At 39.6% G+C, this 20,957-nt stretch overlaps 1 protein-coding gene and 1 pseudogene across 2 annotated transcripts; both read left to right on the forward strand.

Moving 5' to 3' along the window:
* Window positions 1-299: 299 nt before the first annotated feature.
* Window positions 300-7,235, forward strand: LOC311114039 (annotated as a pseudogene). The gene is made up of 3 exons: window positions 300-645; window positions 6,254-6,520; window positions 6,830-7,235. The product of its transcript is annotated as an uncharacterized misc_RNA (transcript).
* Window positions 7,236-11,802: 4,567 nt separating this feature from the next.
* On the forward strand, window positions 11,803-19,710 carry LOC311114038 (uncharacterized protein). The gene is made up of 2 exons (XM_084189314.1): window positions 11,803-12,400; window positions 18,694-19,710. The coding sequence occupies exons 1-2, from the start codon at window positions 12,013-12,015 to the stop codon at window positions 19,707-19,709; spliced, it is 1,404 nt and encodes a 467-aa protein (XP_084045440.1). The 5' UTR covers window positions 11,803-12,012; the 3' UTR covers window position 19,710.
* The last annotated feature ends 1,247 nt before the right edge of the window (window positions 19,711-20,957 follow it).

The raw sequence follows: 20,957 nt of genomic DNA on the forward strand, positions 1-20,957 counted from the left end.
GCAGTGTGCCAGGCGATGCTGCCAGTGTGACGTATAATCTAGTGGACGGGACGCTTCTTCAACAACAACAGCTCGTCAATCACCTCCGTAGCTTCATAGCCAAAAAACATTGAAGCTCTTTAAACGCTTTCGGTGTATATTAGCCACTGTGTTTTAAACACACTTGTCGTATCTACTAGCTAGTTACCCCATTTAATTTAATATTTACGTTGTTGTTAGTCAGCTAGCTAGCTGGCTGGGTAAATTAGCAGTAGCCTAGTCACTAATGCTAACTAGCTAGCTAGCTAACATCCCCGACCATGAGCTCACTAAGCTACTCTCCTCCTGCTAAAGAAGAGGAGGTCTGCTGGACGGAGAAAGAAGCTCTAGTGAAAGAGGAGGAGGAAGAGGAGGATGTTAGAATACAAAAACAAGTAGAGGGTGAAGCTGTTACCGTGAAAGAAGAAGAGAAAGACGTTAAATTGACCGAAGATGAAGAAGCTTTTAGAGTGAAAGAGGAGGAGGATGTTACAGTGAAAGAAGAGGAAGACGAGAAAGTGGAGGATGCAGTTTTTGGAGTGAAGAAGGAGGAGGGGGAGATTACTGTCACATTGGAAGAAGAAGAAGAAGAAGAAGAAGAAGAGACTGGAGATCTGATTAACAACAGTGAGTAATATCTTAAACAGGGGCACAAACTCTGCAGTTGTTGAACCGATGTGTGGTTTTAAAGGGCCATTCTAATTAAGGTCTACACTTTAATCGGTTGTTCTGTAGGAATTGTTAAATCTACAAAGAGTGGGGGGCGGCCAACAAAACGTTAATGGACCAAGTCTATATTTGTTCAGGGTACATACAGTCTACCCCCCCTCTTGGATTTAATCACATTTTGTGTTACAAAATGGGGTTAAATTGGATCCAATTGTATTTTTTTGTCAACGATCTACACAAAATACTCAGTCAAAGTGGATACTTTTTTTTGTTGTTGTTGTGATTTAATGAAAAACTAGATTAGATGAGGGCACTTCCACCGTAACGGAATTGCGCGGAGACTCAGATTTTTCACCTAGAATATATGCTTAACAAACAGTTAAACGTTTCACAGTGGATTTATTAACTACAAAAAGCTAAAACGTGTTTTTAATTCTAGTGCTGCTCTGCACACACAAGCTTGTTAGCTAGCTAGCTAACGTTAGCTCTGGTCCAACGTCAAGCCACCAAAGACTTTCAAAGTTCCTCCATAGAAGCCGCTCCTCCGTAGGTATAATTCTGTGGGCCTAATTCAGATAATACATGTCATAACAAGATGCCCAGCGCTTGTTATGACATCTGTAGCTCTGTAGCTCAGCTGGTAGAGCACGGCGCTTGTAACGCCAGGGTAGTGGGTTCGATCCCCGGGACCACCCATAAACAAAAATGTATGCACGCACGACTGTAAGACGCTTTGGATAAAAGCGTCTGCTAAATGGCATATTATTATTATTATTATTCAAGCCAAGCTTCCTCCATCCTCTCTCGCTCTCTCCCCACCTGCAAAGTTTCAGTCGCATCTCGCGGCCTACACTGGTCTGTCCATAGTGACTGGCAGCACATTGTGTGTCTTTCATTGGGGTTAAACCATGCTCTAAACTATGCTCTTAACGACTTTCCCATACAGATGAAATAGCTTACCTGCTCCATAGCAAGCTGCTCTATCCACACTGATTGGTGAATACATTTTATGTCGAGCTAAATGTATAAAAATATGTATATTTTAGAGGTTTGAAAAGTAACCGAAAGAAACGATATACACATTTTTGGGGGGTTCGAACCGGTTCAGAACTTTATTTTGCTGGTCAGTTCAGTAGAACGGAATGAACAAAAAAATGGTTTTCTTCAGAATGGAACTACTACGAAATCGGTAGTATTTCTTTTTTTGGCCAGAAAATTGAATGCTAATTTCTCTACGATAAACCACCTCCAACGTCATTTTAGAGAATTTGGCAGTACATCCAACCGGTCTCACAACCGCATACAACCGTAACCACGCCAGCCCAGGACCTCCACATCCAGCTTCTTCACCTGTGGGATCGTCTGAGACCAGCCACCCGGATAGCTGATGAAACTGTGGCTTTGCACAACCGTAGAATTTCTGCACAAACTATCAGAAACCGTCTCAGGGAAGCTCATCTGCGTGCTCGTCATCCTCACCAGGGTCTTGACCTGACTGCAGTTCAGCGTCGTAACCTACTTCAGTGGGCAAAAGCTCATCTTCACTGGCCACTGGCACGCTGGAGAAGTGTGCTGTTCACGGATAAATTCCAGGTTTCAACTGTACCGGGAAGATGGCAGACAGCGTGTATGGTGTCGTTTGGGCGAGAAGGTTTGCTGATGGAATTGCATTTTATCAATGGCAATTTGAATGCACAGCGATACCGTGACAAGATCTTGAGGCCCATTGTCGTGTCATTCATCCGCCGCCATCACCTCATGTTTCAGCATGATTATGCACGGCCCCATGTCGCAAGGATCACATTTTACAGCACAACAGAGTCATATCTTAAGTGAAAAATGAACAGTGACTCCATGATTCATGCCTTCTGGGAGCGCTATAAAGTCCAAAAGTTATGGGCGGAGTTAGATTGTTGTCTGTCAGAAGTTTTACAATATAAATTAACTTTTCATCCGTCTGTCTTCATATTTCAAGACATGGCATACGGGGGTGCGGTGAGACACCCAATGAGCTAGACCGTAATTTTCACGTCAATCGTTTGGAAATAACTTTTGCTTAACTGGAATTCAAATGACCCTCCATCGTTAAGACAGTGGATGAATCAAATGACCCTCCATCGTTAAGACAGTGGATGAATCAAATGACCCTCCATCGTTAAGACAGTGGATGAATCAAATGACCCTCCATCGTTAAGACGGTGGATGAATCAAATGCATTATTATCTAAATATTGAACAAAATGTGGGCTACAGAGAGAAAAAGAATTGTTCAATTTGAAGCCATATGGCATAAAATATTACAAGCACTGGAGATATTCAAAGGATGAGGAAGGAGAGGAAATCTGATTGTGAGACAGACAGGATGGGTGGATATGGTGGGAACATGTGGGTCTGAGCAGGTGGGATGTCAATGTTTGTAGTAAATGTTTAGTTGTCAAATGTCTTTGTCTAAGTATGTCGTTGTAGTCAGAAAAATACAATCTTTCAAAAACATACAGTATACAGTGGGGGAAAAAAGTATTTAGTCAGCCACCAATTGTGCAAGTTCTCCCACTTAAAAAGATGAGAGAGGCCTGTAATTTTCATCATAGGTACACGTCAACTATGACAGACAAAATGAGAAATAAAATTCCAGAAAATCACATAGTAGGATTTTTAATGAATTTATTTGCAAATTATGGTGGAAAATAAGTATTTGGTCAATAACAAAAGTTTCTCAATACTTTGTTATATACCCTTTGTTGGCAATGACACAGGTCAAACGTTTTCTGTAAGTCTTCACAAGGTTTTCACACTGTTGCTGGTATTTTGGCCCATTCCTCCATGCAGATCTCCTCTAGAGCAGTGATGTTTTGGGGCTGTCGCTGGGCAACACGGACTTTCAACTCCCTCCAAAGATTTTCTATGGGGTTGAGATCTGGAGACTGGCTAGGCCACTCCAGGACCTTGAAATGCTTCTTACGAAGCCACTCCTTCGTTGCCCGGGCGGTGTGTTTGGGATCATTGTCATGCTGAAAGACCCAGCCACGTTTCATCTTCAATGCCCTTGCTGATGGAAGGAGGTTTTCACTCAAAATCTCACGATACATGGCCCCATTCATTCTTTCCTTTACACGGATCAGTCGTCCTGGTCCCTTTGCAGAAAAACAGCCCCAAAGCATGATGTTTCCACCCCCATGCTTCACAGTAGGTATGGTGCAACTCAGCATTCTTTGTCCTCCAAACACGACGAGTTGAGTTTTTACCTTAAAGTTCTATTTTGGTTTCATCTGACCATATGACATTCTCCCAATCCTCTTCTGGATCATCCAAATGCACTCTAGCAAACTTCAGACGGGCCTGGACATGTACTGGCTTAAGCAGGGGGACACGTCTGGCACTGCAGGATTTGAGTCCCTGGCGGCGTAGTGTGTTACTGATGGTAGGCTTTGTTACTTTGGTCCCAGCTCTCTGCAGGTCATTCACTAGGTCCCCCCGTGTGGTTCTGGGATTTTTGCTCACCATTCTTGTGATCATTTTGACCCCACGGGGTGAGAACTTGCGTGGAGCCCCAGATCGAGGGAGATTATCAGTGGTCTTGTATGTCTTCCATTTCCTAATAATTGCTTTCACAGTTGATTTCTTCAAACCAAGCTGCTTACCTATTGCAGATTCAGTCTTCCCAGCCTGGTGCAGGTCTACAATTTTGTTTCTGGTGTCCTTTGACAGCTCTTTGGTCTTGGCCATAGTGGAGTTTGGAGTGTGACTGTTTGAGGTTGTGGACAGGTGTCTTTTATACTGATAACAAGTTCAAAAAGGTGCCATTAATACAGGTAACGAGTGGAGGACAGAGGAGCCTCTTAAAGAAGAAGTTACAGGTCTGTGAGAGCCAGAAATCTTGCTTGTTTGTAGGTGACCAAATACTTATTTTCCACCATCATTTGCAAATAAATTCATTAAAAATCCTACTATGTGATTTTCTGGATTTTTTTTCCTCAATTTGTCTGTCATAGTTGACGTGTACCTATGATGAAAATTGCAGGCCTCTCTCATCTTTTTAAGTGGGAGAACTTGCACAATTGGTGGCTGACTAAATACTTTTTTTCCCCACTGTATATTTAAAAAATATATATCCCAAGTAGAGATATTCACGGGTCCAAAAGACAGTTCGAAATTAATTTAGCCAACAAAAGAATTTCTACAAAATGAAACAAAACATACATAAAGAACTGGTTTAGATTCTTAAATAGACCTACAATAACAATAATAATAATAAAACGAATCATAAATACGAAATTTGAGAAATTGCATCAAACCTGAATAGCGAGTTGAAAAAAGTTCTCATCTATAATCAGCTAAAACGTAAAAAAATCAGCTAAAAATCTGTCGATGTGCCCTTGAGCAAGGCACTTAACCCTAATTGCTCCTGTAAGTCGCTCTGGATAAGAGCGTCTGCTAAATGACTAAAATAATAATAATACAACAAATAAAACATTCCCCTTGTAGACTTCTTTTCACTATACTCCTCCTCTAACTGTCGTTTAGTTAAATGAAAAAGGCCTCCATCTTCGCAATGAACAGTAACCTAGGCCAAGGCTCACTGGTAGTAATATCAGGAATGGAACTATTCAGATTCTGGAACTATACAGATTCTGGAACTATTCAGATTCTGGAACTATACAGATTCTGGAACTATACAGATTCTGGAACTATATAGATTCTGGAACTATTCAGATTCTGGAACTATACAGATTCTGGAACTATAAAGATTCTGGAACTATACAGATTCTGGAACTATTCAGATTCTGGAGCTATTCAGATTCTGGAGCTATTCAGATTCTGGAACTATACAGATTCTGGAACTATACAGATTCTGGAACTATTTAGATTCTGGAACTATTTAGATTCAGGGAATTATATCAAATGAAATTCAACACGTGGACTGTTTCAACGTATTTCTGAAGTCTCCAAAAAAAAAAACATTTCAATGTATTATACTGAAAATGTAAAGGGTTTGTCACACAGTTCCTTGACTGTTTAATGGTAAAGCAAGCATGTATCCAGGTAAGCATTGACCGATTCCAATGGCAAACATAAAGATGGCAGAATTGTTTTACCACTGAGTTTGTAAATTACAGTTCAATGTGCCAATAAATCAGCACAATCTACTTTTTAGTTTTTTGTATTTTCCAGCCTCTTGAAGCTAAAAAAGGAGTAACGTGGAGGAATGTACAATACGGCCAACTTAGCAAATAAGTTGTATACATATTTTTCTTTACAAACAAAATGGCTCAGTTGTAGAGGTGGGAGAGGCAGATAGCAAGGGTTATATAAATCCCCTCTGTTACAAACCAACTGCTAGACTAGAAGCATGGGGTAATAATGTCTAGATGATTCTTTCTAGTGGAGATTAGTTTAGAAAAAACCTGGCTGGCTGTGGATGTGTAGGGATAATTCAAATGGAACAGCATCCAGGATCCACATTTACGGTTTTATAATGAGGGATATAGTCTGGATTAAATCTCATAGGAAGAGCAGGAGATTTCATTTATGTCTCTCTGTTTAACTAAATACTCTGTCTTTGGCAGGAGAGAGACCAGACTCTCACTCTGACAGACGGAAGAGTCCTTCAGGCGAACCAGACCCAGAGACGCCCAAACCAGTGAGACGACACCACTGCTCCCAGTGTAATTTGAGTATTAAGTGGTTATGGAAGCTAAAAGAGCATGAGAGGACACACACAGGGGAGAAACCACACTACTGCTCCCAGTGTGGAAAGAGTTTTACCCTGTTAGGGAACCTGAAAAAGCATAAAGGAATACACACAGGAGAAAAGTCTTTCCAATGTTCCCAGTGTGGAAAGAGATTTTCACGATCAGAGCACCTAATATCACACGAGAGGACACACACAGGGGATAAACCACACCACTGCTCCCAGTGTGGAAAGAGATTTACCCAGTTAGGAAGCCTGAAAAAGCATAAAGGAATACACACAGGAGAAAAGTATTTCCAATGTTCACAGTGTGGAAAGAGATTTTCACGATCAGAGCACCTAAAATCACATGAGAGGACGCACACGGGGGAGAAACCACACCACTGCTCTCACTGTGGAAAGGATTTTACCCAGTTAGGGAACTTAAAAAACCATGAGATGAAACACACAGGAGAAAAGCCTTTCCAATGTTCTCAGTGTGGAAAGAGATTTTCAAGATCACAGGACCTAAAATCACATGAGAGGACACACACGGGGGAGAAACCACACCACTGCTCTCATTGTGGAAAGAGTTTTACCCAGTTAGGGAGCCTGAACAAACATAAGAGAATACACTCTGGAGAAAAGCCTTACAACTGCTCCCAGTGTGGAAAGAGTTTTATCCAGTTAGGGAACTTGAACAACCATAATAGAATACACACAGGAGAAAAGCCTTTCCAATGTACCCAATGTGGAAAAAGATTTTCAAGATCACAGGACCTAAAATCACATGAGAGGACACACACAGGGGAGAAACCACACCACTGCTCCCATTGTGGAAAGGGTTTTACCCAGTTAGGGAGCCTGAACAAACATAAGAAGAGAATACACTCTGGAGAAAAGCCTTACCACTGCGCCCAGTGTGGAAAGGGTTTTACCCAGTTAGGAAGCCTGAACAAACATAAGAAGAGAATACACTCTGGAGAGAAATCTTAACATACTTTCCTGGACAGAGGACCTTAAATCACATGACAGAATAGAGAGGCTGTGTTCTGACTTATTTATTTATTTTTAAATGAAATCACATTGTTTATGATATTGTCCCCTGTAGCTCAGTTGGTAGAGCATGGCGCTTGCAACGCCAGGGTTGTGGGATCTTTTCCCACGGGGGGGCAGTATGAAAATGTATTGACTCACTAACTGTAAGGCTCTGGATAAGAGCATTTGCTAAAATGACTAAAATGTAAAAAAGATGAAATCTTACTCAGAAATAGGCTTACTTTTGTTTGAGTTTTTTCCTCTCGAGACATGATCATGTCTAAAATCAAATTACAATTTTAAAAAGTTTAATTTGGATTGATGGAATGCAAGTACTGAATGAACCCTCAGATGTTCATTATATGATTTGGATATTTAAAACATGTAAATGATTAAATTGATGAATCCAATGTGTATTTCTTGATTTTAACCTTGAAACCTCTTTAAGTTAGTTATTGTGTTTCGTTGACTTCATTTGTGTTCTAGTTTTCAAGCTAAAGATGGATGGAAACTACCTCATGAATGTTCATTATATACATCTACATGATGTATTGTTACACCATGTAGGAGCAGTATAGACCTAGTCTGTTCATTATATACATCTATGTGTTGTTACATGTAGGAGCATTAATGAGCTAGATGCTTATTTTGATACTGTCTGTTTGTTTGACTGACTGACTGAATAAGAAATTGCCTTAAATACAGATGTAAATCATTTATTCTCACTCATTAAAAATCTTCACTAATCAATCAACACTTACTTCTCTTTGTACGTCTCAGTATAATATTGTTGGCTATTTAGTTAAAAGAAAAACAGCTTTAGGTCTGAAGAACAAAAACTTTTCCATCAATTTCTGGTTCAGTAGCTTCAGCCCAACATCACAAGTGCCTGAATTATTTATTTCCACCATTGCACTGTATACACAGAGAACCAGCATCATAGACACAGAGAACCAGCATCATAGACACAGAAAACCAGCATCATAGACACAGAAAACCAGCATTATAGACACAGAAAACCAGCATCATAGACACAGAAAACCAGCATCATAGACACAGAAAACCAGCATCATAGACACAGAAAATCTATATCACATTAACAGAAAGAAAACCAGCATCATAGACACAGAATAACAGCATCATAGACACAGAAAACCAGCATCATAGACACAGAAAACCAGCATCATAGTCACAGAGAACCAGCATTATAGACACAGAAAACCAGCATCATAGACACAGAAAACCAGCATTATAGACACAGAAAACCAGCATCATAGACACAGAGAACCAGCATCATAGACACAGAAAACCAGAATTATAGACACAGAAAACCAGCATTATAGACACAGAAAACCAGTATCATAGACACAGAAAACCAGCATCATAGACACAGAAAACCAGCATCATAGACACAGAGAACCAGCATCATAGACACAGAGAACCAGCATCATAGACACAGAAAACCTGCATCATAGACACAGAGAACCAGCATCATAGACACAGAACACCAGCATCATAGACACAGAAAACCAGCATCATAGACACAGAAAACCAGCATCATAGTCACAGAGAACCAGCATCATAGACACAGAAAACCCTGCATCATAGACACAGAGAACCAGCATCATAGACACAGAGAACCAGCATCATAGACACAGAAAACCAGCATCATAGACACAGAAAACCAGCATCATAGACACAGAAAATCTATATCACATTAACAGAAAGAAAACCAGCATCATAGACACAGAATAACAGCATCATAGACACAGAAAACCAGCATCATAGTCACAGAGAACCAGCATCATAGACACAGAAAACCCTGCATCATAGACACAGAAAACCATCATCATAGACACAGAGAACCAGCATCATAGACACAGAGAACCAGCATCATAGACACAGAAAACCAGCATCATAGACACAGAGAACCAGCATCATAGACACATAACACCAGCATCATAGACACAGAGAACCAGCATCATAGACACAGAACACCAGCATCATAGACACAGAAAACCAGCATCATAGTCACAGAGAACCAGCATCATAGACACAGAAAACCCTGCATCATAGACACAGAGAACCAGCATCATAGACACAGAGAACCAGCATCATAGACACAGAGAACCAGCATCATAGACACAGAAAACCAGCATCATAGACACAAAAAACAGAAAACCAGCATCATAGACACAGAGAACCAGCATCATAGACACAGAAAACCAGCATCATAGACACAGAGAACCAGCATCATAGACACAGAAAGTCTATATCACATTAACAGAAAGAAAACCAGCATCATAGACACAGAAAACCAGCATCATAGACACAGAGAACCAGCTTCATAGACACAGAAAACCCTGCATCATAGACACAGACAACCTGCATCATACAGTGCATTCGGAAAGGATTCTTCCCTTTTCCAACATGTTGTTACATTACAGCCTTATTCTAAAACGGGTTAAATTGAGGTTTTTCCTCATTCATCTACACATAATATCCCATAATGACAAAGCAAAACGTTTTTTTTTCTTCAAATTTATAAAAACAGAAATACCTTATTTACATAATAAGTATTCAGACCCTTTGCTATGAGACTCGAAATTGAACTCAGGTGCTTCCTGTTTCCATTGACCATCCTTGAGATTTTTCTACAACTTCATTAGAGTCCATCTGTGTTAAATTCAATTGATTGGACATGATTTGGAAAGGCACACACCTGTCTATGTAATGTTGCACAGTTGACAGTGCATGTCAGAGTAAAAACCAAGCCATGAGGTCGAAGGAAATGTCAAACTGAGCAATCGGGGGAGAAGGGCCTTGGTCAGGGAGGTGACCAAGAACCCGATGGTCACTCTGACAGAGTTCCAGAGTTCCTCTGTGGAGATGGGAGAACCTTCCAGAAGGACTCCCCAAATACAGGTAAGCTTGTAGCGTCATACCCAATAAAACTAGAGGCTGTAATCGCTGCCAAAGGTGCTTCAACAAAGTACTGAGTAAAGGGTCTGAATACTTACAGTACCAGTCAAAAGTTTGGACACACCTACTCATTCAAGGGTTTTTCTTTATTTGTTACTATGTTCTACATTGTAGAATAATAGTGAAGACATCAAAACTATGAAATACGCTGGGCCAATTGTGCGCCTCCCCATGGGTCTCCCGGTCGCGGCCGGCTACGACAGAGCCTGGATTCGAACCAGGATCTCTAGTGGCACAGCTACTGGGGAATCCTCCACAAGCTACTGGGGATAATAGCGCACAGTACTGCCACTCCTATTTGCCATCTCTTCAATCTAAGCTTACAAAAAAGTGTGTGCCCTCAGGCCTGGAGGGAAGCGAAAGGCATTCCGCTACCCAAGAATAGTAAAGCCCCATTTACTGGCTCAAAGACCAATCAGCCTGTTGCTAAACATTAGTAAACTTTTTGGGGAAATGGTATTTGACCAGATACAATGCTATTTTACAGTAAATAAATTAACAACAGACTTTCAGCTTATAGGGAAATTTATAATAGAAAGACGGTGGCTTGTTAGACCTGGAAATATTACATTTACATAAGTAAAATAAAATAAAATAAATAAATTGGTCATTTAGCAGACGCTCTTATCCAGAGCGACTTACAGGAGCAATTAGGGGTACGTGCCTTGCTCAAGGGCACATCGACAGATTTTTCACCTAGTCGGCTCGGGGATTAGAACCAGCGACCTTTCGGTTACTGGCACAACGCTCTTAACCACTAAGCTACCTGCCGCCCCCCCGTAGTACTCAGATCCTTTACTCAGTACTTTGTTGATGCACCTTTGGCAGCGATTACAGCCTCGATTCTTCTTGGGTATGACGCTACAAGCTTGGAACACCTGTATTTGGGGAGTTTCTCCATTCTTCTCTGCAGATCCTCTCAAGCTCTGTCAGGTTGAATGGGGAGAGTCGCTGCACAGCTATTTTCAGGTCTCTCCAGAGATGTTCGATCGGGTTCATTTCTGGGCTCTGGCTGGGCCATTCAAAGACATTCAGAGACTTGTCCTAAACAGTTTGGACCTACACAGTATTGTTACACAACGTAGGAGCAGTTTGGACCTAGTTGCCTTATTGGAATATTATCTGTTCGTTTGGCTGATTTCCTAAATGCAGATGTGCAGTAGTATGGTATGTTGTTTTAAATTCTCACTCATTAAATATATTCACTAATCAACATATGCTTCTCCTTGTACGTCTCAATATAATATTATTTAATGAAATAAATAAAAAATCTACTTTTTGTCTCAAAATAAAATGAACATTTCCCTTGACTGTGTTACCCTTCCCACCCAGCAGATGGCGATGTGCCTGTTTCAGGCGATGCTGCCAGTGTGACGTATAATCTAGTGGACGGGACGCTTCTTCAACAACAACAGCTAGTCAACCACCTCCGTAGCTTCATAGCCAAAAAAACATTGAAGCTCTTTAAACGCTTTCGGTGTATATTAGCCACTGTGTTTTAAACACACTTGTCGTATCTACTAGCTAGTTACCCTATTTAATATTTACGTTGTTGTTAGTCAGCTAGCTGGCTGGGTAAATTAGCAGTAGCCTAGTCACTAATGCTAACTGGCTATCTAGCTAACATCCCCGACCATGAGCTCACTAAGCTACTCTCCTCCTGCTAAAGAAGAGGAGGTCTGCTGGACGGAGAAAGAAGCTCTGGGGCTGAACATTGTCGTGAAAGAGGAGAAGGAAGAGGAGGATGTCACAGTAAAACAAGAAGTAGAGGTTGAGGCTGTTACCGTGAAAGAAGAAGAGAAAGACGTTAAATTGACCGAAGATGAAGAAGCTTTTAGATTGAAAGAGGAGGAGGATGTTACAGTGAAAGAAGAGGGAGACGCGTTCAGAGTGAAAGAGGAGGAGGAGGGGGAGATGACTGTCGCAGTGAAAGAAGAGGAAGACATTTTTGGAATAAAGGAAGAGGGGGAGATTACTGTCACATTGGAAGAAGAAGAAGAGACTGGAGATCTGATTAACAACAGTGAGTAATATATTAAAAACAGGAGCACAAACTCTGCAGTTCTTGAACCGATGTGTGGTTTTAAAGGGCCATTCTAATGAAGGTCTACACTTTAATATGTTGTTCTGTAGGAATTGTTAAATCTACAAAGAGTGGGGGGCGGCCAACAAAACGTTAATGGATCAAATGCTTCACATTATATATTTCACTACCTTTGTAAACATCTGAATATCTCTTTCTGTAGTGCTTTACTCAGTGTCTGTGCTTGACATCACATAAAAGCATAAAACAACTCGTGTGTGACTCGTGTCAAGACAAAGAAGGATCATTTTGATCTGGATTTAATTTATTAAAAAAAGAATTACTACAGGTTATTTAAAATCCTTAAGAGCACCCGTGCGTCATTCTAAGTAACATAATGAAAAATAATCTCCATCAAAATCCGTCAGTTGAAGCTAGAGATATTGAGACTTAGCATGGGCTGAGTCTTAATCCACCACATCTGCCTATGTTGGCCTTCCCCAACTGCGGTGGAAGGTGCCCGAGCTACAGCGGTGTTTGTCAGACCATGATACATCCCAAAAATCGATCTTCTCACGGAAACGTCTGTAGCGTCCGAACGGTTTGGCCTAAAAAAACTATTATGGAAAAGGGACTATTTTCTTCCGTTTTGCTCCACAACCCCCTCGTCTGAAGGTAACCCGTACAAACAAATGGAAGTAAGGGGTTAAATATTTGTCCAAAAATATTTCCTGAGTTTTCTTATATCTCCTAGATATGGGACAGACAGTGGATGAATCAAAATGACCCTCCATTGTTAAAACAGTGGATGAATCAAAATGACCCTCCATTGTTAAAACAGTGGATGAATCAAATGACCCTCCATCGTTAAGACAGTGGATGAATCAAATGCGTTATTATCTTAAATATTGAACAAAATGTGGGCTACAGAGAGAAACAGAATAGTTCAATTTGAAGCCATATGGCATAAAATATTACAAGCACTGTAGAAATTCAAAGGATGAGGAAGGAGAGAAAATCAGATTGTGAGACAAACAGGATGGGTGGATATGGTGGGAACATGTGGGTCTGAGCAGGTGGAATGTCAATGTTTTGTAGTAAATGTTTAGTTGTCAATTGTCTTTGTCTAAGTATGTCATTGTAGTCAGAAAAATACAATATAATCTATCAAAAACATAGTTATCTATTTAAAAAATAAATATCCCAAGTAGAGATATTTACGGGTCCAAAAGACAGTTCGAAATTAATTTAGCCAACGAAATAATTTCTACAAAATGAAACAAAACATACATAAAGAACTGGTTTAGATTCTTAAATAGACCTACAATAACAATAATAATAATAAAATGAATCATAAATACGAAAATAAATAATACGAATTTGAGAAATTGCATCAAACCTGAATAGCGAGTTGAACAAAGTTCTCATCTTTTTCAGCTAAAACGTTTCTAAGAATTGAAAAATCTGTCGATGTGCCCTTGAGCAAGGCACTTAACCCTAATCAAATCATCAAATCAAATTGTATTGGCCACATGCGCCGAATACAACAGGTGCAGACATTACAGTGAAATGCTTACTTACACACCAACAACGCATTTATTTTTAATAAAAAAGTAGAATAAAACAACAAAAAAGTGTTGAGGAAAAAAGAGCAGAAGTAAAATAAAATAACAGTAGGGAGGCTATATATACAGGGGGGTACCGGTGCAGAGTCAATGTGCGGGGGCACCGGCTAGTTGAGGTAGTTGAAGTAATATGTACATGTGGGTAGAGTTAAAGTGACTATGCATAAATCATTAACAGAGTAGCAGCAGCGTAAAAAGATGGGGTGGGGGGGCAGTGCAAATAGTCCGGGTAGCCATGATTAGCTGTTCAGGAGTCTTATGGCTTGGGGGTAGAAGCTGTTGAGAAGCCTTTTGGACCTAGACTTGGTACACTCCGGTACCGCTTGCCTTGCGGTAGCAGAGAGAACAGTCTATGACTAGGGTGGCTGGAGTCTTTGACAATTTTGAGGGCCTTCCTCTGTAAGTCGCTCTGGATAAGAGCGTCTGCTAAAATGACTAAAAAAATTATAATACAAAAAATAAACCATTCCCCTTGTAGGCTTCTTTTCACTATGATCTTTCTCCTCTACCTGTCATTTTTAGTATAAGGAAAAAGGCCTCCATCTTCGCAATGAACAGTAACCTAGGCCAAGGCTCCGTTCACTCGCTCCCTCTCTCTCCTCAGCAGCAGGCGCACGTGACGTGAGCAGTCGGTTTCAGCTGGACATAAGCTATACGTTTTATGGTGTTGCAATGGTCTGACACAGATAACAAGCTCCACGCGGTCATCAGGAGGGGTCCAGTCGGTAAATACATTTTAATTGCACATACCCCAGAATCGTGGCAATTATATCAGATCCAAGACAAAAGTCGGAATTTGTGACCCGGATCCCGGGTCGGATCTAGGAATTCCGGGTCTGTTAGACCCGTGCAGAACTCTAGCACCAACTCCTCTGTAAAGTACAAATGAACAATAAAAGGGGACATGAATAGCCATGCTAGCCCAATGACGACATGTACAGAGAAACGTACAGCCACTAGCTAGCATGTACAGCATTCACAAATCAACAGATACAAAGTTAATGACTGACAGGAATACATATCACAATATCATGGTGGGAAACCATTATAAAACACTGGTAGTAATATCAGGAATGGAACTATTCAGATTCTGGAACTATACAGATTCTGGAACTATTTAGATTCTGGAACTATTCAGATTCTGGAACTATTCAGATTCTGGAACTATTCAGATTCTGGAACTATTTAGATTCTGGAACTATACAGATTCTGGAACTATTCAGATTCTGGAACTATTTAGATTCTGGAACTATACAGATTCTGGAACTATACAGATTCTGGAACTATTTAGATTCTGGAACTATACAGATTCTGGAACTATTCAGATTCTGGAACTATTTAGATTCTGGAACTATACAGATTCTGGAACTATTCAGATTCTGGAACTATTTAGATTCTGGAACTATACAGATTCTGGAACTATACAGATTCTGGAACTATACAGATTCTGGAACTATTCAGATTCTGGAACTATTTAGAATCTGGAACTATTCAGATTCTGGAACTATTCAGATTCTGGAACTATACAGATTCTGGAACTATTTAGATTCTGGAACTATACAGATTCTGGAACTATACAGATTCTGGAACTATTTAGATTCTGGAACTATTTAGATTCTGGAACTATTCAGATTCTGGAACTATACAGATTCTGGAACTATACAGATTCTGGAACTATTCAGATTCAGGAACTATTCAGATTCTGGAACTATTTAGATTCTGGAACTATTCAGATTCTGGAACTATACAGATTCTGGAACTATACAGATTCTGGAACTATTCAGATTCAGGAACTATTCAGATTCTGGAAATATACAGATTCTGGAACTATACAGATTCTGGAACTATACAGATTCTGGAACTATTCAGATTCTGGAACTATACAGATTCTGGAACTATACAGATTCTGGAACTATACAGATTCTGGAACTATACAGATTCTGGAACTATTTAGATTCTGGATCTATACAGATTCTGGAACTATACAGATTCTGGAACTATACAGATTCTGGAACTATACAGATTCTGGAACTATACAGATTCTGGAACTATTCAGATTCAGGAACTATTCAGATTCTGGAAATATACAGATTCTGGAACTATACAGATTCTGGAACTATACAGATTCTGGAACTATTCAGATTCTGGAACTATTCAGATTCTGGAACTATACAGATTCTGGAACTATACAGATTCTGGAACTATACAGATTCTGGAACTATACAGATTCTGGAACTATTTAGATTCTGGATCTATACAGATTCTGGAACTATTCAGATTCTGGATCTATACATATTCTGGAACTATTCAGATTCTGGAACTATACAGATTCTGGAACTATACAGATTTTGGATCTATACAGATTCTGGAACTATACAGATTCTGGAACTATTTAGATTCTGGAACTATACAGATTCTGGAACTATTCAGATTCTGGAACTATTTAGATTCTGGAACTATACAGATTCTGGAACTATACAGATTCTGGAACTATTCAGATTCTGGAACTATTTAGAATCTGGAACTATTCAGATTCTGGAACTATTCAGATTCTGGAACTATACAGATTCTGGAACTATTTAGATTCTGGAACTATACAGATTCTGGAACTATACAGATTCTGGAACTATTTAGATTCTGGAACTATTTAGATTCTGGAACTATTCAGATTCTGGAACTATTCAGATTCTGGAACTATTCAGATTCTGGAACTATTTAGATTCTGGAACTATACATATTCTGGATCTATACAGATTATGGAACTATTCAGATTATGGAACTATTCAGATTCTGGAACTATACAGATTCTGGAACTATACAGATTCTGGAACTATTTAGATTCTGGAACTATACAGATTCTGGAACTATTCAGATTCTGGAACTATTTAGATTCTGGAACTATACAGATTCTGGAACTATACAGATTCTGGAACTATTCAGATTCTGGAACTATTTAGAATCTGGAACTATTCAGATTCTGGAACTATTCAGATTCTGGAACTATACAGATTCTGGAACTATTTAGATTCTGGAACTATACAGATTCTGGAACTATACAGATTCTGGAACTATTTAGATTCTGGAACTATTTAGATTCTGGAACTATTCAGATTCTGGAACTATTCAGATTCTGGAACTATTCAGATTCTGGAACTATTTAGATTCTGGAACTATACATATTCTGGATCTATACAGATTATGGAACTATTCAGATTATGGAACTATTCAGATTCTGGAACTATACAGATTCTGGAACTATACAGATTCTGGAACTATTCAGATTCAGGAACTATTCAGATTCTGGAACTATACAGATTCTGGAACTATACAGATTCTGGAACTATACAGATTCTGGAACTATACAGATTCTGGAACTATACAGATTCTGGAACTATTTAGATTCTGGAACTATTTAGATTCTGGAACTATTTAGATTCTGGAACTATACAGATTCTGGAACTATTCAGATTCTGGAACTATACAGATTCTGGAACTATACAGATTCTGGAACTATTCAGATTCTGGAACTATACAGATTCTGGAACTATACAGATTCTGGAACTATTCAGATTCTGGGGGATTATATCAAATGAAATTCAACATGTGGACTGTTTGAACGTATTTCTGAAGTCTCCAATAAAACAAACATTTCAATTTATTATACTCAAAATGTCAAGGGTAGCCCCATCTTAACTTAACCCCTTATGTACCATTCTAGCCCCGTAGAGCACGGTGCTTGTAACGCCAAGGTAGTGGGTACGATCCCCGGGACCACCACTACACAAAAATGTATGCACGCATGACTGTAAGTCGCTTTGGATAAAAGCGTCTGCTAAATGGCATATTATTATTATTATTATTATCTTACCTTAACCCCTTATGTACCATTCTAGCCCCATCTTAACTTAACCCCTTATGTACCATTCTAGCCCCATCTTAACTTAACCCCTTATGTACCATTCTAGCCCCACCTTAACTTAACCCCTTATGTACCATTCTAGCCCCATCTAAACTTAACCCCTTATGTACCATTCTAGCCCCATCTTAACTTAACCCCTTATGTACCATTCTAGCCCCATCTTAACTTAACCCCTTATGTACAATTCTAGCCCCATCTAAACTTAACCCCTTATGTACCATTCTAGCCCCATCTTAACTTAACCCCTTATGTACCATTCTAGACCCATCTTAACTTAACCCCTTATGTACCATTCTAGACCCATCTTAACTTAACCCCTTATATACCATTCTAGACCCATCTTAACTTAACCCCTTATGTACCATTCTAGACCCATCTTAACCCCGTATGTACCATTCTAGACCCATCTTAACTTAACCCCTTATGTACCATTCTAGACCCATCTTAACTTAACCCCTTATGTACCATTCTAGACCCATCTTAACCCCTTATGTACCATTCTAGACCCATCTTAACTTAACCCCTTATGTTCCATTCTAGCCCCATCTTAACTTAACCCCTTATGTACCATTCTAGACCCATCTTACAGGGATTACCCGTGAATCATGACTATCAACCAATCAGCATCCAGGATCCACATTTACGGTTTTATAATGAGGGATCTAGTCTGGATTAAACCTCATAGGAAGAAGAGCAGGATATTTCATTTAGATATCTCTCTGTTTAACTAAATACTCTGTCTTTGGCAGGAGAGCGACCAGACTCTCACTCTGACAGACGCAAGAAGAGTTCTTCGGGGGAACCAGACCCAGAGACGGCCAAACCAGTGAGACGACACCACTGCTCCCAGTGTAGTTTGAGTTTTAAGTGGTTATGGAAGCTTATACAGCACGAGGGGACACACACATGGGAGAAACCACACCCCTGCTCCCAGTGTGGAAAGAGATTTACCCTGTTAGGGAACCTGAAAAAGCATAAAGGAATACACACAGGAGAAAAGCCATTCCAATGTTCCCAGTGTGGAAAGAGATTTTCACGATCAGAGCACCTAAAATCACATGGTAGGACACACACTGGGGAGAAACCACACCACTGCTCCCAGTGTGGAAAGAGATTTACCCAGTTAGGGAGCCTGAAAAAGCATAAAGGAATACACACAGGAGAAAAGCCTTTCCAATGTTCCCAGTGTGGAAAGAGATTTTCAGGTTTACAGCACCTAAAATCACATGAGAGGACGCACACAGGGGAGAAACCACACCATTGTGCCCTGTGTGGAAAGGATTTTACCCAGTTAGGGAACCTAAAAAAACATGAGATGAAACACACAGGCGAAAAGCCTTTCCAATGTTCCCAGTGTGGAAAAAGATTTTCACGATCACAGGAACTAAAATCACATGAGAGGACACACACGGGGGATAAACCACACCACTGCTCCCATTGTGGAAAGGGTTTTACCCAGTTAGGGAGCCTGAACAAACATAAGAGAATACACTCTGGAGAAAAGCCTTACCACTGCGCCCAGTGTGGAAAGCGTTTTACCCAGTTAGGGAGCCTGAACAACCATAAAATAATACACACAGAAGAAAAGCCTTTCCAATGTTCCCAGTGTGGAAAGAGATTTTCACGATCACATGACCTAAAATCACATGAGAGGACGCACACAGGGGAGAAACCGCACCACTGCTCCCATTGTGAAAAGAGTTTTACCCAGTTAGGAAGCCTGAACAAACATAAGAAGAGAATACACTCTGGAGAGAAATCTTAACATACTTTCCTGAACAGAGGACCTTAAATCACATGACAGAATAGAGAGGCGGTGTTCTGACTTATTTATTTATTTTTAAATGAAATCACATTGTTTATGATATTGTCCTCTGTAGCTCAGTTGGTAGAGCATGGCGCTTGCAACGCCAAGGTTGTGGGTTCTTTTCCCACGGGGGCCAGTATGAAAATATATTGACTCACTAACTGTAAGGCTCTGGATAAGAGCATCTGCTAAAATGACTAAAATGTAAAAAATATGAAATCTTCCTCAGAAATAGGCTTACTTTTGTTTGAGTTTTTTTCCTCTCGAGACATGATCATGTCTAAAATCAAATTACAATTTTAAAAAGTTTAATTTGGATTGATGGAATACAAGTACTGTATGAACCCTCAGATGTTCATTATATGATTTTGATATTTAAAAATTTAAATAATAAAATAGATTAGTAGAATGTGTATTTCTTGATTTTAACCTCATGAATGTAGTTGTTGTGTTTCATTGAGTTAATTTGTGTAGTCTTCTCTTCAAGATAAAGGTGTATGAAAATTTGATTACGTTGTTCTGATAACGTTGACAATTTTTTCACATGAAGAACACTCACTACCTCATGAATGTTCCCAAAAGTATTATTCCATCATGTAAGAGGTGCTGATTGTATAAAGCATTTTATTAATGCAACTTATTTTTTAATATAAATCTGAAAATAAATAGCATGTGGAACGCCATTAGTGAATGTTCATTATATATATATATATATATATATATATATATATATATATACATTATATACATATACAGTGGGGGAAAAAAGTATTTAGTCAGCCACCAATTGTTCAAGTTCTCCCACTTAAAACGATGAGAGAGGCCTGTAATTTTCATCATAGGTACACGTCAACTATGACAGACAAATTGAGAAAAAAAAATCCAGAAAATCCCATTGTAGGATTTTTAATGAATTTATTTGCAAATTATGGTGGAAAGTAAGTATTTGGTCACCTACAAACAAGCAAGATTTCTGGCTCTCACGGACCTGTAACTTCTTCTTTAAGAGGCTCCTCTGTCCTCCACTCGTTACCTGTATTAATGGCACCTGTTTGAACTTGTTATCAGTATAAAAGACACCTGTCCACAACCTCAAACAGTCACACTCCAAACTCCACAATGGCCAAGACCAAAGAGCTGTCAAAGGACACCAAAAACAAAATTGTAGACCTGCACCAGGCTGGGAAGACTGAATCTGCAATAGGT

Source organism: Coregonus lavaretus (assembly GCF_964263955.1).
Source record: "Coregonus lavaretus genome assembly, contig: HAP1_SCAFFOLD_388, whole genome shotgun sequence".
In the NCBI taxonomy this organism is placed as follows: Eukaryota; Metazoa; Chordata; class Actinopteri; order Salmoniformes; family Salmonidae; genus Coregonus; species Coregonus lavaretus.

Coding starts and splice junctions, on each gene's coding strand:
- LOC311114038 (XM_084189314.1), top strand. CDS start 12,013: ATGAGCTCACTAAGCTACTCTCCTCCTGCTAAAGAAGAGGAGGTCTGC. Junction 12,401..18,693: donor TGGAGATCTGATTAACAACA/GTGAGTAATATA, acceptor TGTCTTTGGCAG/GAGAGCGACCAGACTCTCAC.